The following is a 16535-nucleotide window of genomic DNA, read 5'->3' on the forward strand; positions in this document are numbered from 1 at the left end:
TTTATAGCCAGGAAGGGGTTGCCCGGCGTCGACAGCGCACGCCCGAGCTCGCCACGGCACCGGCTGCGTGTCAATGTGCGAAGAAGCGGCGAAATCCAATCGGCGGCGACCTCCGCGTGGCGCCGGCGGCAAGCTGAGAGGTGGATGTTGATTTTTGAAATAATTACAGAACTGCCACTGCGTCCATTTTTCAAATTACTCACAAATTTTCTAAAGAAGTTGAAAATCTCCAAAAATAAAAGTTGTTCAATTTTTCAAACTCTACAACTTTGCTTCTAGAAATATTTTCAAATTCTGCCTCCATTTTGAAATTTGAATTTGGGGTGCATTTGAGCATTTGAATCATTTCAAAATTACTCCAAATTTTATATGTAAACTTGAAAAACTTTGAATACCAAAGTTGATCCACATAAAATAACCTCCAACTTTTCTTTTTGCCTCAACCCCAAATTCCATATGGATTTTGAATTAGTCAAAAGGGGCAAAAAGGACTTTTATAATTTGAATATGAATTCAAATTTGATTTGTCTTCCTTTTACTTAAATTTTGATTTTTGACCAGTAACATGGCCCATTAGGGTTATTTAAGTCAAATGACACATGACCTCACATGATCACATGAAATTTGACCCTTGTGGTCATGATCTTTATTTAGGGTTTTGAAACACATCACATGAAATAACAACATTATGATATAAGGCTTATTTAGTGAATGCATTCAAAAATTTTCTACTTTATGAATGCTTTGCAATGCATATGATGACATGTCAAATTTTAGTGCTAGGTCAAAACACCAGAGGTGTTACATCCTAACCCCAAACCCAAATCAGTTCAAATCCGAAAAGAAAAGAAAGAAGATCCAAAAGGGAAGAAAGGGTAGAGGGGAAGGGGCTTATCTCGAAGATCTTGAACCCAAGCCGAAAGAATACCGAATCGGGTTCAGCCGAACCCTAACCCTAACTCGCGACGAGGAAGGGGAAGAGAGCGATTCGGTACAAATAGATAAGAAAAGAAATCGAATGAAAGAGATGAACCGAATCGAATCGGGAAAAGAAACCCTAACCCTAGATCCCCAAATCAGTTGAATCCGAGAAGAACAGTGGGTCACCCTAGATCTAAACCTTAATCCCCAACACCGGTTCGGATAAGAGAAGAATCCAAATCCAAATCCAAAAGGAGAAGGGGACGGGGAAGAAGAGGAAAGGATCCTACCTCGCCGTGCGTCGGGATGACCTTTCGCCGGCGTGGGAGAAGAAGGCCGAGCCAGGGGCAGCCGCTCGCTGGGACCCAGCCAAGGAGGCATCGCGGCTAGGCCGCTCGACGGTGGCGTGCTCACCCGCTGGGGAGCGCGCACGCCAGCGAGGGGGCCGGCGATGGCGTCGAGGCCCTGCTCGCTCTCGTCATTGCTTGCTCTTCGCTTGGCTGCTCGGAGATGCTACGCTGAGGAGAGATAGAAGCGCGGTGAAGAGAGAGAGAGAGAGAGAGACAGAGAGAGAGCAAAGAACGGAATGAGGCTAGGGTTTCCAGCCGACGCGGCCGAGAGGGTTTTGACCCCGCGAAGCCTGCGCTCGACCGTCGGATGAGATCCGACGGCGAGATTTCAACGGGCCACTCTCGGCCCAGGCGGGCGAGCGCACCGGGCTGCTTTGCCGGCTCAGGCCCAGGTTGCGGCCTGGGTCAGCGCAGCGCACGCGTGCGCGTGTGAAAGGCCAGAGCTGGGCCTGGCCACTGTGATAGTTCCGACCCAAGATCAGTTTTTTCTTTTTATTTTTCGGTAATTGCTTATTTCTGGATAATGAAAAATAGCTCAAAGAAAATACAAAAAGTAATTTTTCCCTCTGGGTAAAATTCAAGAAATTGAGTATACGTTTTCCGCTGCCAAAGAAATTGTTTATTCTCCAGTTATTTTGAACCAACGTGATATTTAATTTGAGAAAAAGAGACTTTGACATGACTGCTAAAGAAATTATTTATTCTCCAGTTATTTTGAACCAATGTGATATTTAATTGGAGAAAAAGAGATTTTGACATGATTATGATGCTATTAATTTCTGACCAACGTTGTTAATAACAATATCATAATTTTAATAATTTATGCATTAATTCTATTTCTGCCCAACGGTGATGTAGAATTAGTGTATAAGAACAGTTGTAAATTTTAATGATTTATGCATTATTTCTATTTCTGCCCAACGGTGATGTAGATTTAATGTATAAGAACAATTATATGTCTTGATTTTAACCAACATTGGAATCAAGGCATGCAATTGTTGTTATTTTTTATGTGAAGAAAAAGTTTAACCCGGCCTTCATCTTGACTAAGGTGGACTGGGTAGTCACCTCACCGTGTTCCACAGAGCCTGTGGCATCGGTGAGGGAGACAAACGAGGCTGATGCCACTTGGGCAACTAAAGAGAGGGATTTTGAATCCCGAAAGATGTCCTATGCCCTTGAGCATAGGAAGTGGGTCACTACCAATAAGAAATGTTTGGCTGTGATAAAGAACACGATTGAACCTGTAATTGTGGGCTCAATCCCAGAGTGTGACACGGTCATCGAGTACCTCGATAGAATAAAGAGTCGGTTCACTGGTTCTTCAAAGACATATGCCACCTAGCTGATAAAGCAGCTGGTGACAGAGTGTTAATCTAGAAATGGTGGCACAAGAGAGCTCACGATGCGTCGTCAAAATTATGGCACTGTCGTTTAGGCCATATTTCGAGGGGGAGAATAGAAAGACTAGTTAAGAATAATACTCTTCCTCCATTAGAGCTCTCAGATTTAGAATAATACAGAGAATGCATAAAAGAAAAGTATATAAAGAAAATTAAGAAAGATGTCAAACGAAGCGTAGAAATTTTATAGATTATTCACACAAACATCTGTGGTCAGTTTCTTGTAAAGAGTGTGGATGGTAATGATTCGTTCATAACATTCACAGATGACTACTCCCGTTATATCTACATTTATCCAATCAAAGAAAGAACAGAAGCATTGGATAAATGTAGATATTTAAGGCAAAAGTTGAAATCCAACGTAATTTAAAGATTAAGATAGTCAGGTCCGACCGTGGGAGAGTACCATGGTCGGCATACCCCATATGGCCAAGTTCCTAGATCTTTTGCAAGGTTCTTATAGGAGAATGACATAGTAGTCTAGTATTCTATATCGGGTGAATCTCAGTAGAGTGGAGTAGCTGAAAGATGCAAATAGAGTACCAAGTAAGTTGGTGCCCAAAACACCGTATGAGTTGTGGACATGAAAAGTACCCTCACTAAACCACTTACGTGTGTGGGGAGCCCTGTTAGGGCTAAAGTATTTAACCCAAACATTGGGAAGCTAAATCCCAAAACAGTAAGTTGCCATTTTATTGGCTACCCAGAAAAGTCAAAAGGTTTTCATTTCTACTGTCCAGAGAGACATACAAAGTTTGTGGAAACGAGACACGCTGTCTTCCTAGAGGATGAATTGATGAGGGGGAGCATGGTAGCTTGAGAAATTGACCTTGAAAAGAAGTGGGTGTATGCGCCTACTCCAATGTTTCATGAGCCAATTTTCTCACTACCTGCTATCGCTGCACTAACAGTGCAAGATACTATGGTGCTAGCACCTGTTGTTATTTCGTCTGTGGCAAGAATGAATGACGATGAGGAACCTGTTCTTCAGGATCCAATAGAACCTATTGCCACACATGAGGGGGAGCAACAACAGCCTCAAACAGAAGATGTGCCAAATGTGGAGGCCCCTAAAAGGTCTCAAAGAGTTAGAAAATCAGCTATTACTGCTGACTATGAAGTATACAACACTGAGGAACTTCAAATGGAGGATGATCCCACCTCATTTGAAGAAGCCATGAGAAGTGATCATTCATCAAAGTGACTTGAGGCCATGGAAATAAAATGAAATCAATGAATGCCAATATAGTTTGGGACTTGGAAATAATTCCTAAAGGAGCCAAAACAGTAAGCTGTAAATGGGTCTACAAAACAAAACTTGACTCTTGAGGGAATATAGAAAGATATAAAGTGTGACTTGTGGCAAAAGGCTTTACGCAAAGAGAAGAAATTGATTACAATGAAACCTTTTCTCCAGTCTCATGTATGGATTCCTTCAGAATCACAATGGCATTAGTGGCACATTACGATTTAGAATTACATCAGATGGATGTAAAGACGACATTTCTCAATGGGGACTTGGAGGAAAATGTTTACATGGCACAACCGAAAGGTTTTGTCATGGAACGAAAAGAACAAATTGGATGCCGCCCAAAGAAATCCATTTATGGATTAAACAAGCTTCAAGACAGTGGTACTTGAAGTTTGATCAGACAATAAGGAATTTTGGGTTTAAAGAAAATGTAGAGGACAATTGTGTCTATACAAAGTTTAAGAATGGGAAGTTTATCTTCCTTGTCCTGTATGTGGATGATATCTTACTTGCTAGTAATGATGTCAGTCTACTACTGGAGACAAAGAAGTTTTTGTCCTCAAATTTTAATATGAAAGATCTTGGTGAAGCTTCGTTCGTTCTAGGGATCGAGATTCACCGAGACAGAAGTAAAGGGGTATTAGGACTGTCATAAAAGACATACATAGAAAAGATCTTAAAGAAATTCTGTATGCACAAATGTAGTCCCTCACCTGTTCCTATAGTCAAGGGCGACAGATATGGGGATTTTAAATGCCCCAGAAACCAATATGAGATCGATCAAATGAAAGTGGTTCCATATGCTTCAGTTGTCAAAAGCTTACAATATGCTCAAGTATGGATGCGCCCTGACTTGGCATTTGTTACCGGGTTACTTGGCAGATTCCAGAGCAATTCTCGAACAGAACACTGAAAATTAGTAAAGAAAGTCTTGCGTTATTTGCAAGAAATGAAAGGCCTCATGATGACGTATAGAAGATCTGATTCACTCCATATAGTGGGATATTCAGATTCTGATTATGCGGGAGATGATAGAAAATCCATGTCTAGATATGTATTCACTCTCGCAAGGGGGAGCTATTTCATGGAAAAGCTCAAAGCAAACCGTCACTACATTGTCCACAATGTATGACAGTTTGTAGCGTGTTATGAGGCAACAGGGCAGGTGAACTGGCTAAAGAAGTTCATACTCGGTTTTGAAGGTGGTTGATGACATCTATAGACCACTTAAGTTATACTGCGATAATAATCCGGCAGTACAGTATGCTCACAACAATAAGTCAAGTGGTGCTGCCAAACACATTGACACAAAGTATATTGTTGTGAAAGATAAAGTCCGGGATCATGTCATAAGTCTTGAGCATATAAGTACATAAAAGATGCTCGTGGATCCGCTTACAAAAGGCTTACCACCCAACATGTTCAGAGAACATGAATAGCATGGGTTTAAGGGAAAGCCTAAAATTCCTGGACAAAAGAAGGCCCAAAGATAAGTATCTATTTTAGAACAGAATAGTATGTTGTAGCTGTTAAATCTATCGGCAATGGACCGTGATGATGAAAATGCTCTATACGCTAATCTGTAATGGAATGAACAAAAGTAAATGATATGAAATTGAAAGATGATAGTGAGATCAAGGGGGAGAATGTTACTTGATCTCCACCAATATGCTATTGGGCCCTTGTCTCTGCGCCCTGATCGGGGCGCCCAACCCTAATATGGTTGGTGGATCCCTGTCGCACAGTACATATAAAAGAGAGGTAGGGATCACGGCTCTAATCACGAGGTTGGTATGAGCCGCCGTGATCCACCAACAGAAAACCTAATTCAATCTACAGTAGTGCTGCCAGCGACGAAAAAGCCACCAACCGACTCCGCCGTCGCCTCTACATCGCCACTGGTCATCGCCACCATGCTGGAACCACTGCGCCGAGCTGCCGTGGCACCGTCATCCAAGCTGCTGTGGCGCCATAGACCTAATGGTGACCTAGACCAAGGTACATCTACGGTTTTATTATCTAGACCAAGAAGCCTACCCCGAATCTACCTTACAGAGGTACTCCCTGATCCTAACAGAAAACACTTCATCGCTGAAAAGTACTGCTGAAGAACAGGGCAAAATTTTCTCCTCGGCTGACTCCATAAGGAAGACTTTCCCCCCTTAAGCACCGTCTTCCAATAGAGATTGTAATGTCTAGTTCGTCCCTAACCAGGAACCTGATGGCATTCCGAAACTTAGCTGACGCATAGGCTGCATGGGCTCCCCTTTAGCTCATCTCTCGATGGCGGTGTTGTCTGGGTTGCCAATTGCATAAGACATAGAGCTACCCTCTCCGTGTTTGGTCCAAATTAAATCAAAACATTGGCACCGTGTTTGGTCCAAATTAAATGAAAACATTGGCAAACCAATTGGGCAATGAACTGTTCTGCGCCAGTAAATACAACAATGTATGTGCTTTATCTTCTCTCTTCACATAGGCCTCTTGGCGATATTAATAAATCTATCAACCTCCAACCGATAGGTTGAATCAAGTTTGATAAAATTGTACATCCATGACCTTTACATCATGATTAATTAATTCAAATCCAAAAATAGCTTTAATTAGTTTAAGAACTAGTTTGGCATTGCTCTTCTTCCTGATTTTTGAATTTCATTTTTTGATTCTCCGATGGAGTGATTCGGGTGTAGGAGCAGGGCGGAGAGTAGGTGTGAATCCATTCTGAAGTGATTCTAGTGGTTATTGAATGGGGAGCAATGGAGTGTGGTGGAGAGCAGATTTTTTAGCTTCTAGGTTGTAGCGTAAATGGAGAAGTTATTCTCATAAGCTCCCCACCAGAATTCAGTTGCATTTTAAGCCTTTGGTAGGGATCTGATGAAGCTGGGAGTGGAGTTCTGTCAAACTGACCCTAAATTATTCAAATGATTGAAATAAGAAAGAGAGATGCATATTTCTAAGAAAAAAATATTTGCTCAATTGTCTCAAATAATACTCTATATGAATAGATATTACAATCGCAACACATATAATTTAATTACATAGATACAGATAACTATTTAATCTATTTTAATAAAGAAACTCATCATCTAGATACGACCTATTCCCGGTGGTCCTAGGATCCATAAATTATGAAATCGATGATATATAATTGAAGCAACATATGAAGCTACCTAATACAATAGTTTTTGGACACAAACTATAGTTAATACGGTGTTAAAATACCCAAACACCATGCATTCTCTCTCCATGCCAACTATGACAACCTAGATCTAATTAGGCCATAAACTATGGAACATTCATCTAAAAAGACATAGGTTAGACATGAACTAACCTTATTGAGCAACATCCTTGAAAAGAAATGAAGATCGAAACCTCCCCTTGTATTTTGCAATTTTTGACCTCTATGGAAGGTGGCTTGGTCTGAACAGTGCTGCTCGAAGAAGAAGAATGTATTTATGCAATAATACTGGTGGCAGCTTAAGAATACTGCTAACCAAGACAGCTTAAGAAGACCGCCAGTGTAAAATCATTTACAGTGTGGTTTCCTTCAGCTGTCACCATTACAAATACCTATATTTGTGCCGGTGGTTCTCTTAGCTGGTCGCCCATATTTATATATATTTATTTATGCTAGTGGTAGGTTAGGTGAACCGCCGGTACAAACTGGTATATCTATACTGGAGGTGTACTTATACGAATCGCCAGTGAAAATTTATCGACATTGGCAGATTATAGCCATGAGCCTACACTGTAAAATGTGCATGCAGGGATAGGAGTCTTCACTACATCCACAGGCAACATCAAACTTGGATCTCTGCCCTGCTGACAGAGCAATTGAACATGAACTCAGTGTCCTCACTGACAACCACATTATGACGAACTTCTTCAACTCCAAGGACTTGTCCAACCCTCCTCACTGGAATATCAAAAGCATTACAACACCCTCATTAGTTCAAGGTCCACAAGATCCCACTCATCAAGCTTTCAGTTCTGATTGTTCTAAAAAAAAGCTTTCAGTTCTGATGCAGTATCAACTGCATTCACTTGTATTGTTGCTCAGCATAGACACCTTGCTCAGTGCCCAACAAAATTGGCACTCTCTTCTGTACTCTGTGAATCCTCAATAAACTGCTGTTAAATTTAATGCAAGCCAGTCCCCACCCGGCCATCCCCATACATAAACAGTCGCTAGCTTGAGAGAGATATTGATGTGGTTGATAGGAGTACGTCGTTTCTCGTTTGAATGCACGCTCAGTATGTAGAAAAAATATGGTTGATGACTTTGAATGCCAAAAAATATGGAATTGATGTGGTCTTTGCATGCATGGCAGGTAGCTCTCGTCCCTTCATCACTCGGCCGGGGACTAGTATCATGGGGACTAGTAGTTGTACTCTATTGACCGCATGGCACGTGCTACCCCTGCCTGTGTCGGGATAATGCCTCGTCTCACCAGGAAACAGGAAGTCACGCCGTGTCTCCTCGTGGGGCAACTGTAACGTGCTGGTCGATCGACCGACGACTATGGAGGACAGTCATGGTAGACTATTTTTCTCTCGTAATAATTAAGTATTAATCACGCTTATTAGCTTAGAAATTAACCAGCTAACAGGTTGTTTAGTGGTTTCGTACATGCAAGGAGTCTTCGTCTCTAGAATTTTGACTTGACCTTGCGTCAAACACCAACGCATGCATGCATATCGTAATGATGAACGCATGCTCAGCTTTGAACAAGAGTTAGCTAGCAAGATCTCGATCGGCCGGCACCTTGCTCCCTTGTAGACTATTCCATCCCACGTTCAGGACCCCTTTGGACACAGAAATAATACAAGATTTTCACAGAAATCAGTTTATTTTCATAGAAAGTGCAGAAAACAGAAAATTTTCTCGCATTCACAGAGGGCACCTCAAGCAGCCCGCGCTAATAGTGTACCACGCTATCACTACCGGATACAGGAGCTCTGCCGGGTGCCGGCAAAGCCCCAAAAACACTCGGCAAACGACACTTGGCAAAGGTTGTAACGGTAAAGAGCTGTTTGCCGAGTGTCAAACGTCGAACACTCGGCAAAAACTATGCCGAGTCCCAAAAAAACACTCGGCAAATATTTTTCGGGAAAAAATAAAAAAAACAAGTCGCCGGCCACCACCACCACGCCCTGCTGCCGGCCACCACCACGCCGCCCGCCGGCGTGCTCCTCCCTGCCGGATCCGCCATCGGAGGGCACCTCCCCACCGGATCCACTGCCTTCACGCTGCTGCTCCCCGCCGGATCTGCCCGCCGGCGCCGTGGATCTGATCACCAGCAAGGGAGAGAGTGAGGGAGATGAAGAGAGGAAAAGAGAGGGAGATGGGGAGAGCTGACCTACCTCGGACCCGCGCCGGCCGCCGCAACCCCATCATCTCCGGATCCGAGCCCCAGCAGCTGGATCCGACGCATGCCGCCGTCGCGAGGCCCACCCGCCATGGATCCACCGTCGTGGAGCTCTCCTTGGCCCTCCTCGCCGGACCCAATGCCAGCCGCCATCGCTGTAACACCTCGGGTGTTTAAATGCTAAAACCTGCCATGTCATCATATGCATTGCAAAACATTTGGTCTTTAGTGAAAACTTTGATATGCATACTCTAAAACAAGTTTACCTTTATATGGTATGTGTTGAATTGTATTGTTTGAATCAAGTTCAAAATTTGGATTGCATTTGAATTTTCAAGAAAACCCTGATTTTCAGTATTTAAATTCTACCCTGAAAACTCATTTCAAAATCTAAGCACATTTTGGGGTTGAGTCTTAAAGCAAAAGTGTAGAGCTTGGCAAGTTATACAAAGTTTATATTTGGAATTTTCAAAGTTGTTATGAAAAATTTGAAGTAATTTGAAAAGGCGAAATTCGTTAAATGTCCCCTATTTGAATTCAAAAGTTCATTTCAAAATGTAGACGGAATTAGGGGGTGGTTATAAAAGCAAAGTTGTAGAACTTTGAATTTTGAGCAACTTTTATTTTTGGAGATTTTTGAGTTGTTATACAAATTTGGGAGTAACTTGGATTTTAAAACGAATGGCAATTCTGTAATTATAGTGAACAGTGCCACGACCACCGCCCCACCGCCGGCGACCTTCTGCTCGGTTCCAGACGCGCCTGTGGCCGCCCTTGGCTTCGTGCTGGCGCGGAGAAGGCCACTGCGTGTCGCCTCCTTGATCTCTTGGCCGCTCTATAAAGCTCAGACGCCGTCGCCGTTCTTCCTTTCGTTGCTCTATTTTTTCCAACGTCGCCGATCATCTCCGTCGAGCCCTCGCCGTCGAACCAGCGTCTGTGCCGTCGCAACAAAGCGCTCAATAGCTTCACCTACTCCTTGCGCGCCTAGCCATCCAACTATGGTCGCCTGCTTTCATCGAGAACCCGCGGTGCGAACCCTTCTTCCTCGCGGCCGGCAACCTCTCCGTCGTGCTTGCACCGTCGTGGCCAGCTCTCTCCGGTGAGCCTTTGCTCTTGCTCAGTACACCTCTAGCTCCGCCTTGTTCCCGTGATGCTCTATGACCGGTTGATTGCTCATTTTGTCCATCACAGTCGCCTGAGCACCATCGTCGCTGAAGTTTGCTCCGCCGTGGCCGCTGTCAACGTTGACCCGCGTCACCGTTGCTTCTCCGGTCTCACTCTTTGCTCCAATGTGTTCGTGGTGAGCTGCTGAACCTTCTCGTGCCTTTTGTTTATACTCTACCGGCCTTGTTTATACTGAATAAGTGATTAGGAGTCAAGTAGAAACCTAACTGGTGCATTACCAACCTTGTTTTCCCATATCTACGTTATTACCAGTTTTAATTCGTAAATGACTAGTTATGCTTAGTCCTGCTTAGCCGGGTGATTACCTGTCACCTGAGAGTTTTAAATAGATCTTTGGTTACTTATGTTATCATGAGATATGAGCATGGAAGTAATAAATCTAGACCGGGCGGACTCGGTGTGTGAGAGCCACAAGACATGGAGGTCTTGTGAGCGGCTTCTTTCCACCTATGTCGATTAAGGTCTGTCCGTTGTTGAATTGCATGAGATGAGACTTTGTAGTACTAACCACATACTCTGGTAAGCCTTAACTCGGCTATTCTATTACGAGAATGGCTACTCACGCACCAGGAGTGGAGAGATGGCGGGAATAGCGTGTACCCATGTGGCAATGGGCTAGATTGGTGGAGTACTGTATTCTCGGGTGGCGCGGACCCATTCTTATTTTAGAAGATCCGAGGGTAGGTTGATATATGTAAGTCAGGGACCTGCATGTGTCGTGTGGTCTGGAATCCCCAGCTGGGTTAATAATCGGTTCGAATCGTCGTTGCTCCTCGGTTATGGAGACTCAACTCACTATTCATCATCGTAGTTAATAACTAAAACTTGAGCTAGATTTAAGAAAGAGTTTGATATGAAGTTCATGATCTCATTATGGATCATGGCAGATTCATATATCGTTCTTATGAAGTTTAAATGTTGAAATACTAAAATTTTGTAAAGAGCTTTTACGCAAAAGAACTTTGAGTATTGTTCTAGCCATACCTTGAACCCCTGAGCCTGCATTCCTGAGTCTTCTTAGTTTTTATTTTGGTTAATTCTTGTTGAGTACTTTTGTACTCAGGGTTCGTTGACCCTTGTTGCAGGTGAGCCTCATGAGTAGGTCTATTTTGGACCTTGCTGCATGACTGTTGTTCAGGTCGATGATGATAGGTGAATGTGTGATCCTTGGGCAGGATGCTTATTTTGTGTGTTTGTATTATGATGCTAATGCCACTCCACTACTACTATGGTTTGTAATAGTTATCGAACTTAGTTTGTAAGGTTTGAAACAACTGGTTTGTAAACTAAGTTATCGTAAGACTTCCGCTATTTTACTTTGATGTATATATTTGAATAAATGTTGTAATACTGCAATGACTCTGTAATGTGATCCTGCTCGGATATCGTGGATGATTCGGGGTTCCCCGAGGACACCCGACAGACTTCTTAAGTTACTAGGAACATATGCATAGTTGTCAAAAGTCATTGGACAGTGACAAGTGCATGTGGGTCCTATAATTTAGGAGGTTCTACCACAGAATGGTATCAGAGCGATCGTTACAAAGTCTTTGTTGTATTGTTTTACAAAAACTTCAAAATGATTTGGGACAAATGGATATAACTTGTTAATTTGGTCCAAATTGCTTCTAGCTTATCTTATTTCATTCTCACCATTCCTTAATTGATTAAAAAGGCTTTGTGTGGTGGAGTAGTAATCTTATTATGCCCTATATAAAAATAACTGTGGTTATGTACCTTATAAGCTTTGATGTTTTTGTTCATAAGAACGATTCATGCATCATGATTAATTCACTTGTTACTTCCTTCACCCTGAGTCTGGGTTGGGTAGTGAGTCTAGGGTTGAATTATGTAATCCATCCTGGTTACTCTTTAGATTTTGATCAGATTGTCTTAATTGGATTAATCTTTCTTCCTATAGTATGGCTCGCACCAAGGTAACGCCCCGTAAGTCCGTTGGACCTAAAGGAGTTCCTCGTCACTAGCTTGCCCCTAGAAATGACGGTGCTAGCGGTAGTAGCTCTAGGCCTGATCCCCAGGCAGAGATATAGAGGCTTTCAGCAGAGTTAGCATAGGCTACTAGGGATAGAGCCTTGGATACTATCCGGCTGGGCAAGTTAAAGGATCAATTGAAGTGTCGCACCACCGCTCATAAGAACTGCGAGCGTATGTTAGTTCGTATGGTGGAAGGGAGAAATGAGGCTTGGCATAGGGAAGATGTAGCTAGAGCTAGAGCGCATGAACTAGAATTTTATGTAGAAGATTTAGAAGAACATAATACTACTTTGCATGAAGAAGTCCATAGGCTGAGCAACCTCCTGGATCCAAATCATGAACCTCAAGCTGATGCAATGGACCCTGGTGTCAGTCATTGCTGATGATGATGAACTTGAAGAAGAAGAAGAAGAAGATCTAGAAGAATTAGTGATGGTTGATGAAAGTGATAATGAAGGCGGAAATGTTTCTAGAATGGATACCGATCACGAGGTTTGATGTGGTCGAGGAGAAGAGTAGAGTTGTAAAATAGGAGATCTAGTTAAGTTAAGTAGTCTTGTTTAGGTGCGGGCTTGTGCTTAAATAAGTAAACCCAATGTAATGTGTTTGCAGTGAGCTCTTTTATATCTCAATAAAAGCTTGTGAGTAAAGTTTGGTTTGTTATGAACAGATGCCTCGTACTCGTGCTTCGGATATTCCTGGTTCTTCGCATGAAGAGGGTGGTGTTCCTGATCCACCGCCAGTTCTGCCAACTTTAGCTGATGCCATAGCAGCACTGGTCCATGTGACCGTAGAAAATGCTCGATTGCTTCGAGAGATAGCTTAGAGTAATCAGAATATGGTGCATAATCAGAATATGGTGCAAGGAAACCGTGGCCGAAATCATAACAAGCAGGAAGCTACGTATGTTGATTTTACAGATACAAGACCCCTAGTGTTCACTAAGACAGATGAACCACTAGAGGCTGATGATTGGCTTCGGACCATGGAGCAGAAATTTGATCTTATTCCATGCACGGAGATGCAGAAGCCTGTGTTTGCTGCTCAGCAACTTAGAGGTGCAGCGGGTGCCTGGTGGGCAAATCTAGTGGCTATGCAACCAGCTGGCATTCCAATAACTTGGGCTGAGTTCTGTACTACCTTCAGGGCTCATTATATTCTAGAAGCGGTGATGGCCATGAAGTTGGATGAGTTCCTTGCTTTGAAGCAAGGGGATCAAACGGTTATGCAATATGTGGGTAGATTCAATCACCTGTCACAGTATGCATCTGAACATGTCAATACAGATGCCAAGAAAAAGAAATGGTTCATGAGAGGACTGAATACCAAATTACAGACAATGATGACTGCATGTGACAATGTTACTTATCATGAGGCAGTGAATATTGCAATTGCTTTTGAGAAAAAGTATCGGTAGCATAAGGAGATCAAGAAAAAGAGTGTCGTCTGGATCTTTTGGTGGAAATCAAAAGAGGCAAAAGATAATCTATCATCCAGTCAACCATTATCGTCCTCCTTATCGTCCACCGCAGTTCCAAGCCGGGCATCAGTCAAATGTCCATCCTGCTATAACCTACCCAAATTCACAACAGACAAATGCTCCTGGTGGCAATGCTCCAACGTCCTAGGGTCATAATTATCCATGTTACAATTGTGGAAGGACCGATCATTTCTCCAGGGAATGTCTATATCCCAAGGCAGGCTAATCAAAATTATCAGAAGGCCCCTGCTAATCAACAACAAGGGTCAAGCACAGAACAAGAACCACAATCAGAAATGCTCAGAAGGGCAAAGATGAAAGGAAGACAGGACGGGTGTTCTATATTCAAGCTGGAGAAATTCTGGAAGGGGAGCCAGTGATGATGGGTATGTTTCCTATCGCTAATCACCCTGCTGTTATGCTTTTTGATTCTGGTGCATCTCATTCATTCATCAATAGAACCTTTATCATAAAGCATGCAATTCCAATTGGGGAAACAAAGGAAAGTTTCTTTATACAGTCACCCGAGGGACGTCTGTGTACTAAGGAAATGGTATACCAGGTACCCATAAACCTGGGTGGGCATATTTTTCCCACTACCATGATTATTCTCAAGGATCAAGATATAGATGTGATCTTGGGAATGAATTGGATGTATCAGCATAAGGCTATTATAGATGCTTTGCATAGGACATTAAGGGTGAGTTTGCCTGATAGTAATTCTCAGCTTCTTATCCAACTTCCAACCTTAAGGAGATCAGTGGAAAGAGTTTGTGCAACTTTTGTCAAGGAGATTAGAGATATCCTGGTAGTTTGTGAATTCCCTGATGTTTTTCCTGAGGATTTACCCGGTCTACCACCAGATAGGGATGTTCAGTTTAACATAGAGTTAAAGCCTGGAACAGCTCCGATCTCTCAGAGAGCTTATAGGATGCCTCCCAAGGAATTAGCTGAGTTGAAGACTCAGTTGTAAGAGTTGATTGAGAAAGGGATTTATTCAACCTAGTTCATCACCTTGGGGATGCCCTGCAATTTTTGTGAAAAAGAAAGATGAGACCCTGAGGTTATGTGTTGACTATCGTCCGTTGAATGAAGTGACCATTAAGAATAAGTATCCCTTACCTCGGATAGACTTGCTTTTTGATCAACTGGCTGGAGCCAAAGTTTTCTCCAAGATTGATTTAAGGTCAGGCTATCACCAAATCAAGATTAAAGCCTGAAGATATTCCCAAAATGGCATTTACCACAAGATATGGATTATATGAATACTTGGTAATGTCTTTTGGTTTGACAAATGCCCCAGCTCATTTCATGTATCTGATGAATTCAGTATTCATGCCTGAGCTAGATAAGTTTGTGGTGGTGTTTATTGACGACATCCTAGTTTATTCCAAGAACAAGAAGGAACACGCGGAACATCTCAGAATTGTCCTTGACCCGCTTAAGAGAACATCAATTATATGCCAAATTCAGTAAGTGTGACTTCTGGCTTAAGGAAGTACAGTTTCTTGGGCATGTCTTATCAGCTGAAGGAGTTGCTATTGATCCAAGCAAAGTTAAGGATGTGCTTGATTGGAAACCACCAACCACTGTTCATCAGGTTCGGAGTTTTCTGGGAATGGCGGGGTATTACCGTCGTTTTATTCTAGATTTCTCTAGAGTATCCAAGTCCATCACTGGGTTGTTGAAGAACCAAGCCAAGTTTGTCTGGTCATCTGAATGTGAAGAAGCTTCCTAGACTTTGAAGAGACTGTTAACCACTGCACTAGTATTAGCCCAACCTGATATCGAGAAGTCGTTTGACATTTATTGTGATGCTTCTGGTATTGGTATTGGATGTGTATTGATGCAAGAAGGCCGAGTCATTGCCTATGCTTCCAGACAACTCAAGCAACATGAAGAGCACTATCCCACTCATGATCTAGAGTTAGCAGCAGTTGTCCATGCTCTGAAGATTTGGTGGCATTACCTGCTTGGTAATACATGCCATATTTACACAGATCACAAGAGTTTAAAGTATATCTTTACTCAATCGGATTTGAACATGCGACAAAGAAGATGGTTAGAATTGATTAAGGATTATGACTTCGAAGTACATTACCATCCTGGTAAAGCAAATGTAGTTGCAGATGCCCTCAGTCGAAAGAGTCATTGCAATTGTCTGAACAGTAAGAACAATGGGTTTGACTTTATGCCAAGAGATGGAAAAGTTGAGTATAGAGGTAATTCAACAAGGTAGTTTGGCCAATATAACTGTTGAAGCCACTATTCGAGATCAGATTATTACTGCTCAGAAAGAAAACAAGGGTATAGCCCATATCAAAGAAAGAATCAAGAATGGGAAAGCGGAATGCTTCAAAGTAGATGATGAAGGTGTGTTATGGTTCAAGGATCGCTTAGTGGTACCAAAGGTTCTAGAGTTGCGACAGTCAATTCTTGAAGAAGCACATGCTACTAGGCTATCTATTCATCCGAGAAGTAATAAGATGTACCATGACTTGAAACAAAGGTTTTGGTGGACCAAAATGAAGATAGAAATTGCCTCGGTATATAGCCAAGTGTGATACTTGTCAAAAGGTG

At 42.5% G+C, this 16535-nt stretch overlaps 1 protein-coding gene across 1 annotated transcript; it reads right to left on the reverse strand.

The window, feature by feature from the left end:
• Nucleotides 1–8707: 8707 nt before the first annotated feature.
• On the reverse strand, nucleotides 8708–9448 carry LOC136543822 (uncharacterized). Its single transcript, XM_066536165.1, has 3 exons — nucleotides 9291–9448; nucleotides 9055–9216; nucleotides 8708–8732 (listed from the first exon to the last, which is right to left on the reverse strand). Exons 1-3 carry the CDS (start codon nucleotides 9446–9448, stop codon nucleotides 8708–8710), a joined length of 345 nt encoding a protein of 114 aa, XP_066392262.1.
• Between the last annotated feature and the right edge of the window lie 7087 nt (nucleotides 9449–16535).

This window comes from Miscanthus floridulus, chromosome 3 (genome assembly GCF_019320115.1).
Source record: "Miscanthus floridulus cultivar M001 chromosome 3, ASM1932011v1, whole genome shotgun sequence".
Taxonomy (NCBI): Eukaryota; Viridiplantae; Streptophyta; class Magnoliopsida; order Poales; family Poaceae; genus Miscanthus; species Miscanthus floridulus.

Excerpts from the sequence above, each read along its gene's own strand:
- LOC136543822 (XM_066536165.1), bottom strand. The coding sequence starts at position 9,448 with ATGGCGGCTGGCATTGGGTCCGGCGAGGAGGGCCAAGGAGAGCTCCAC. Across the intron at positions 9,217-9,290 it reads GCGGCCGGCGCGGGTCCGAG|ATCCACGGCGCCGGCGGGCA; the intron begins GTAGGTCAGCTC and ends GCTGGTGATCAG. Across the intron at positions 8,733-9,054 it reads GTGGTGGTGGCCGGCGACTT|GGGTCCTGAACGTGGGATGG; the intron begins GTTTTTTTTATT and ends CTGTGTCCAAAG.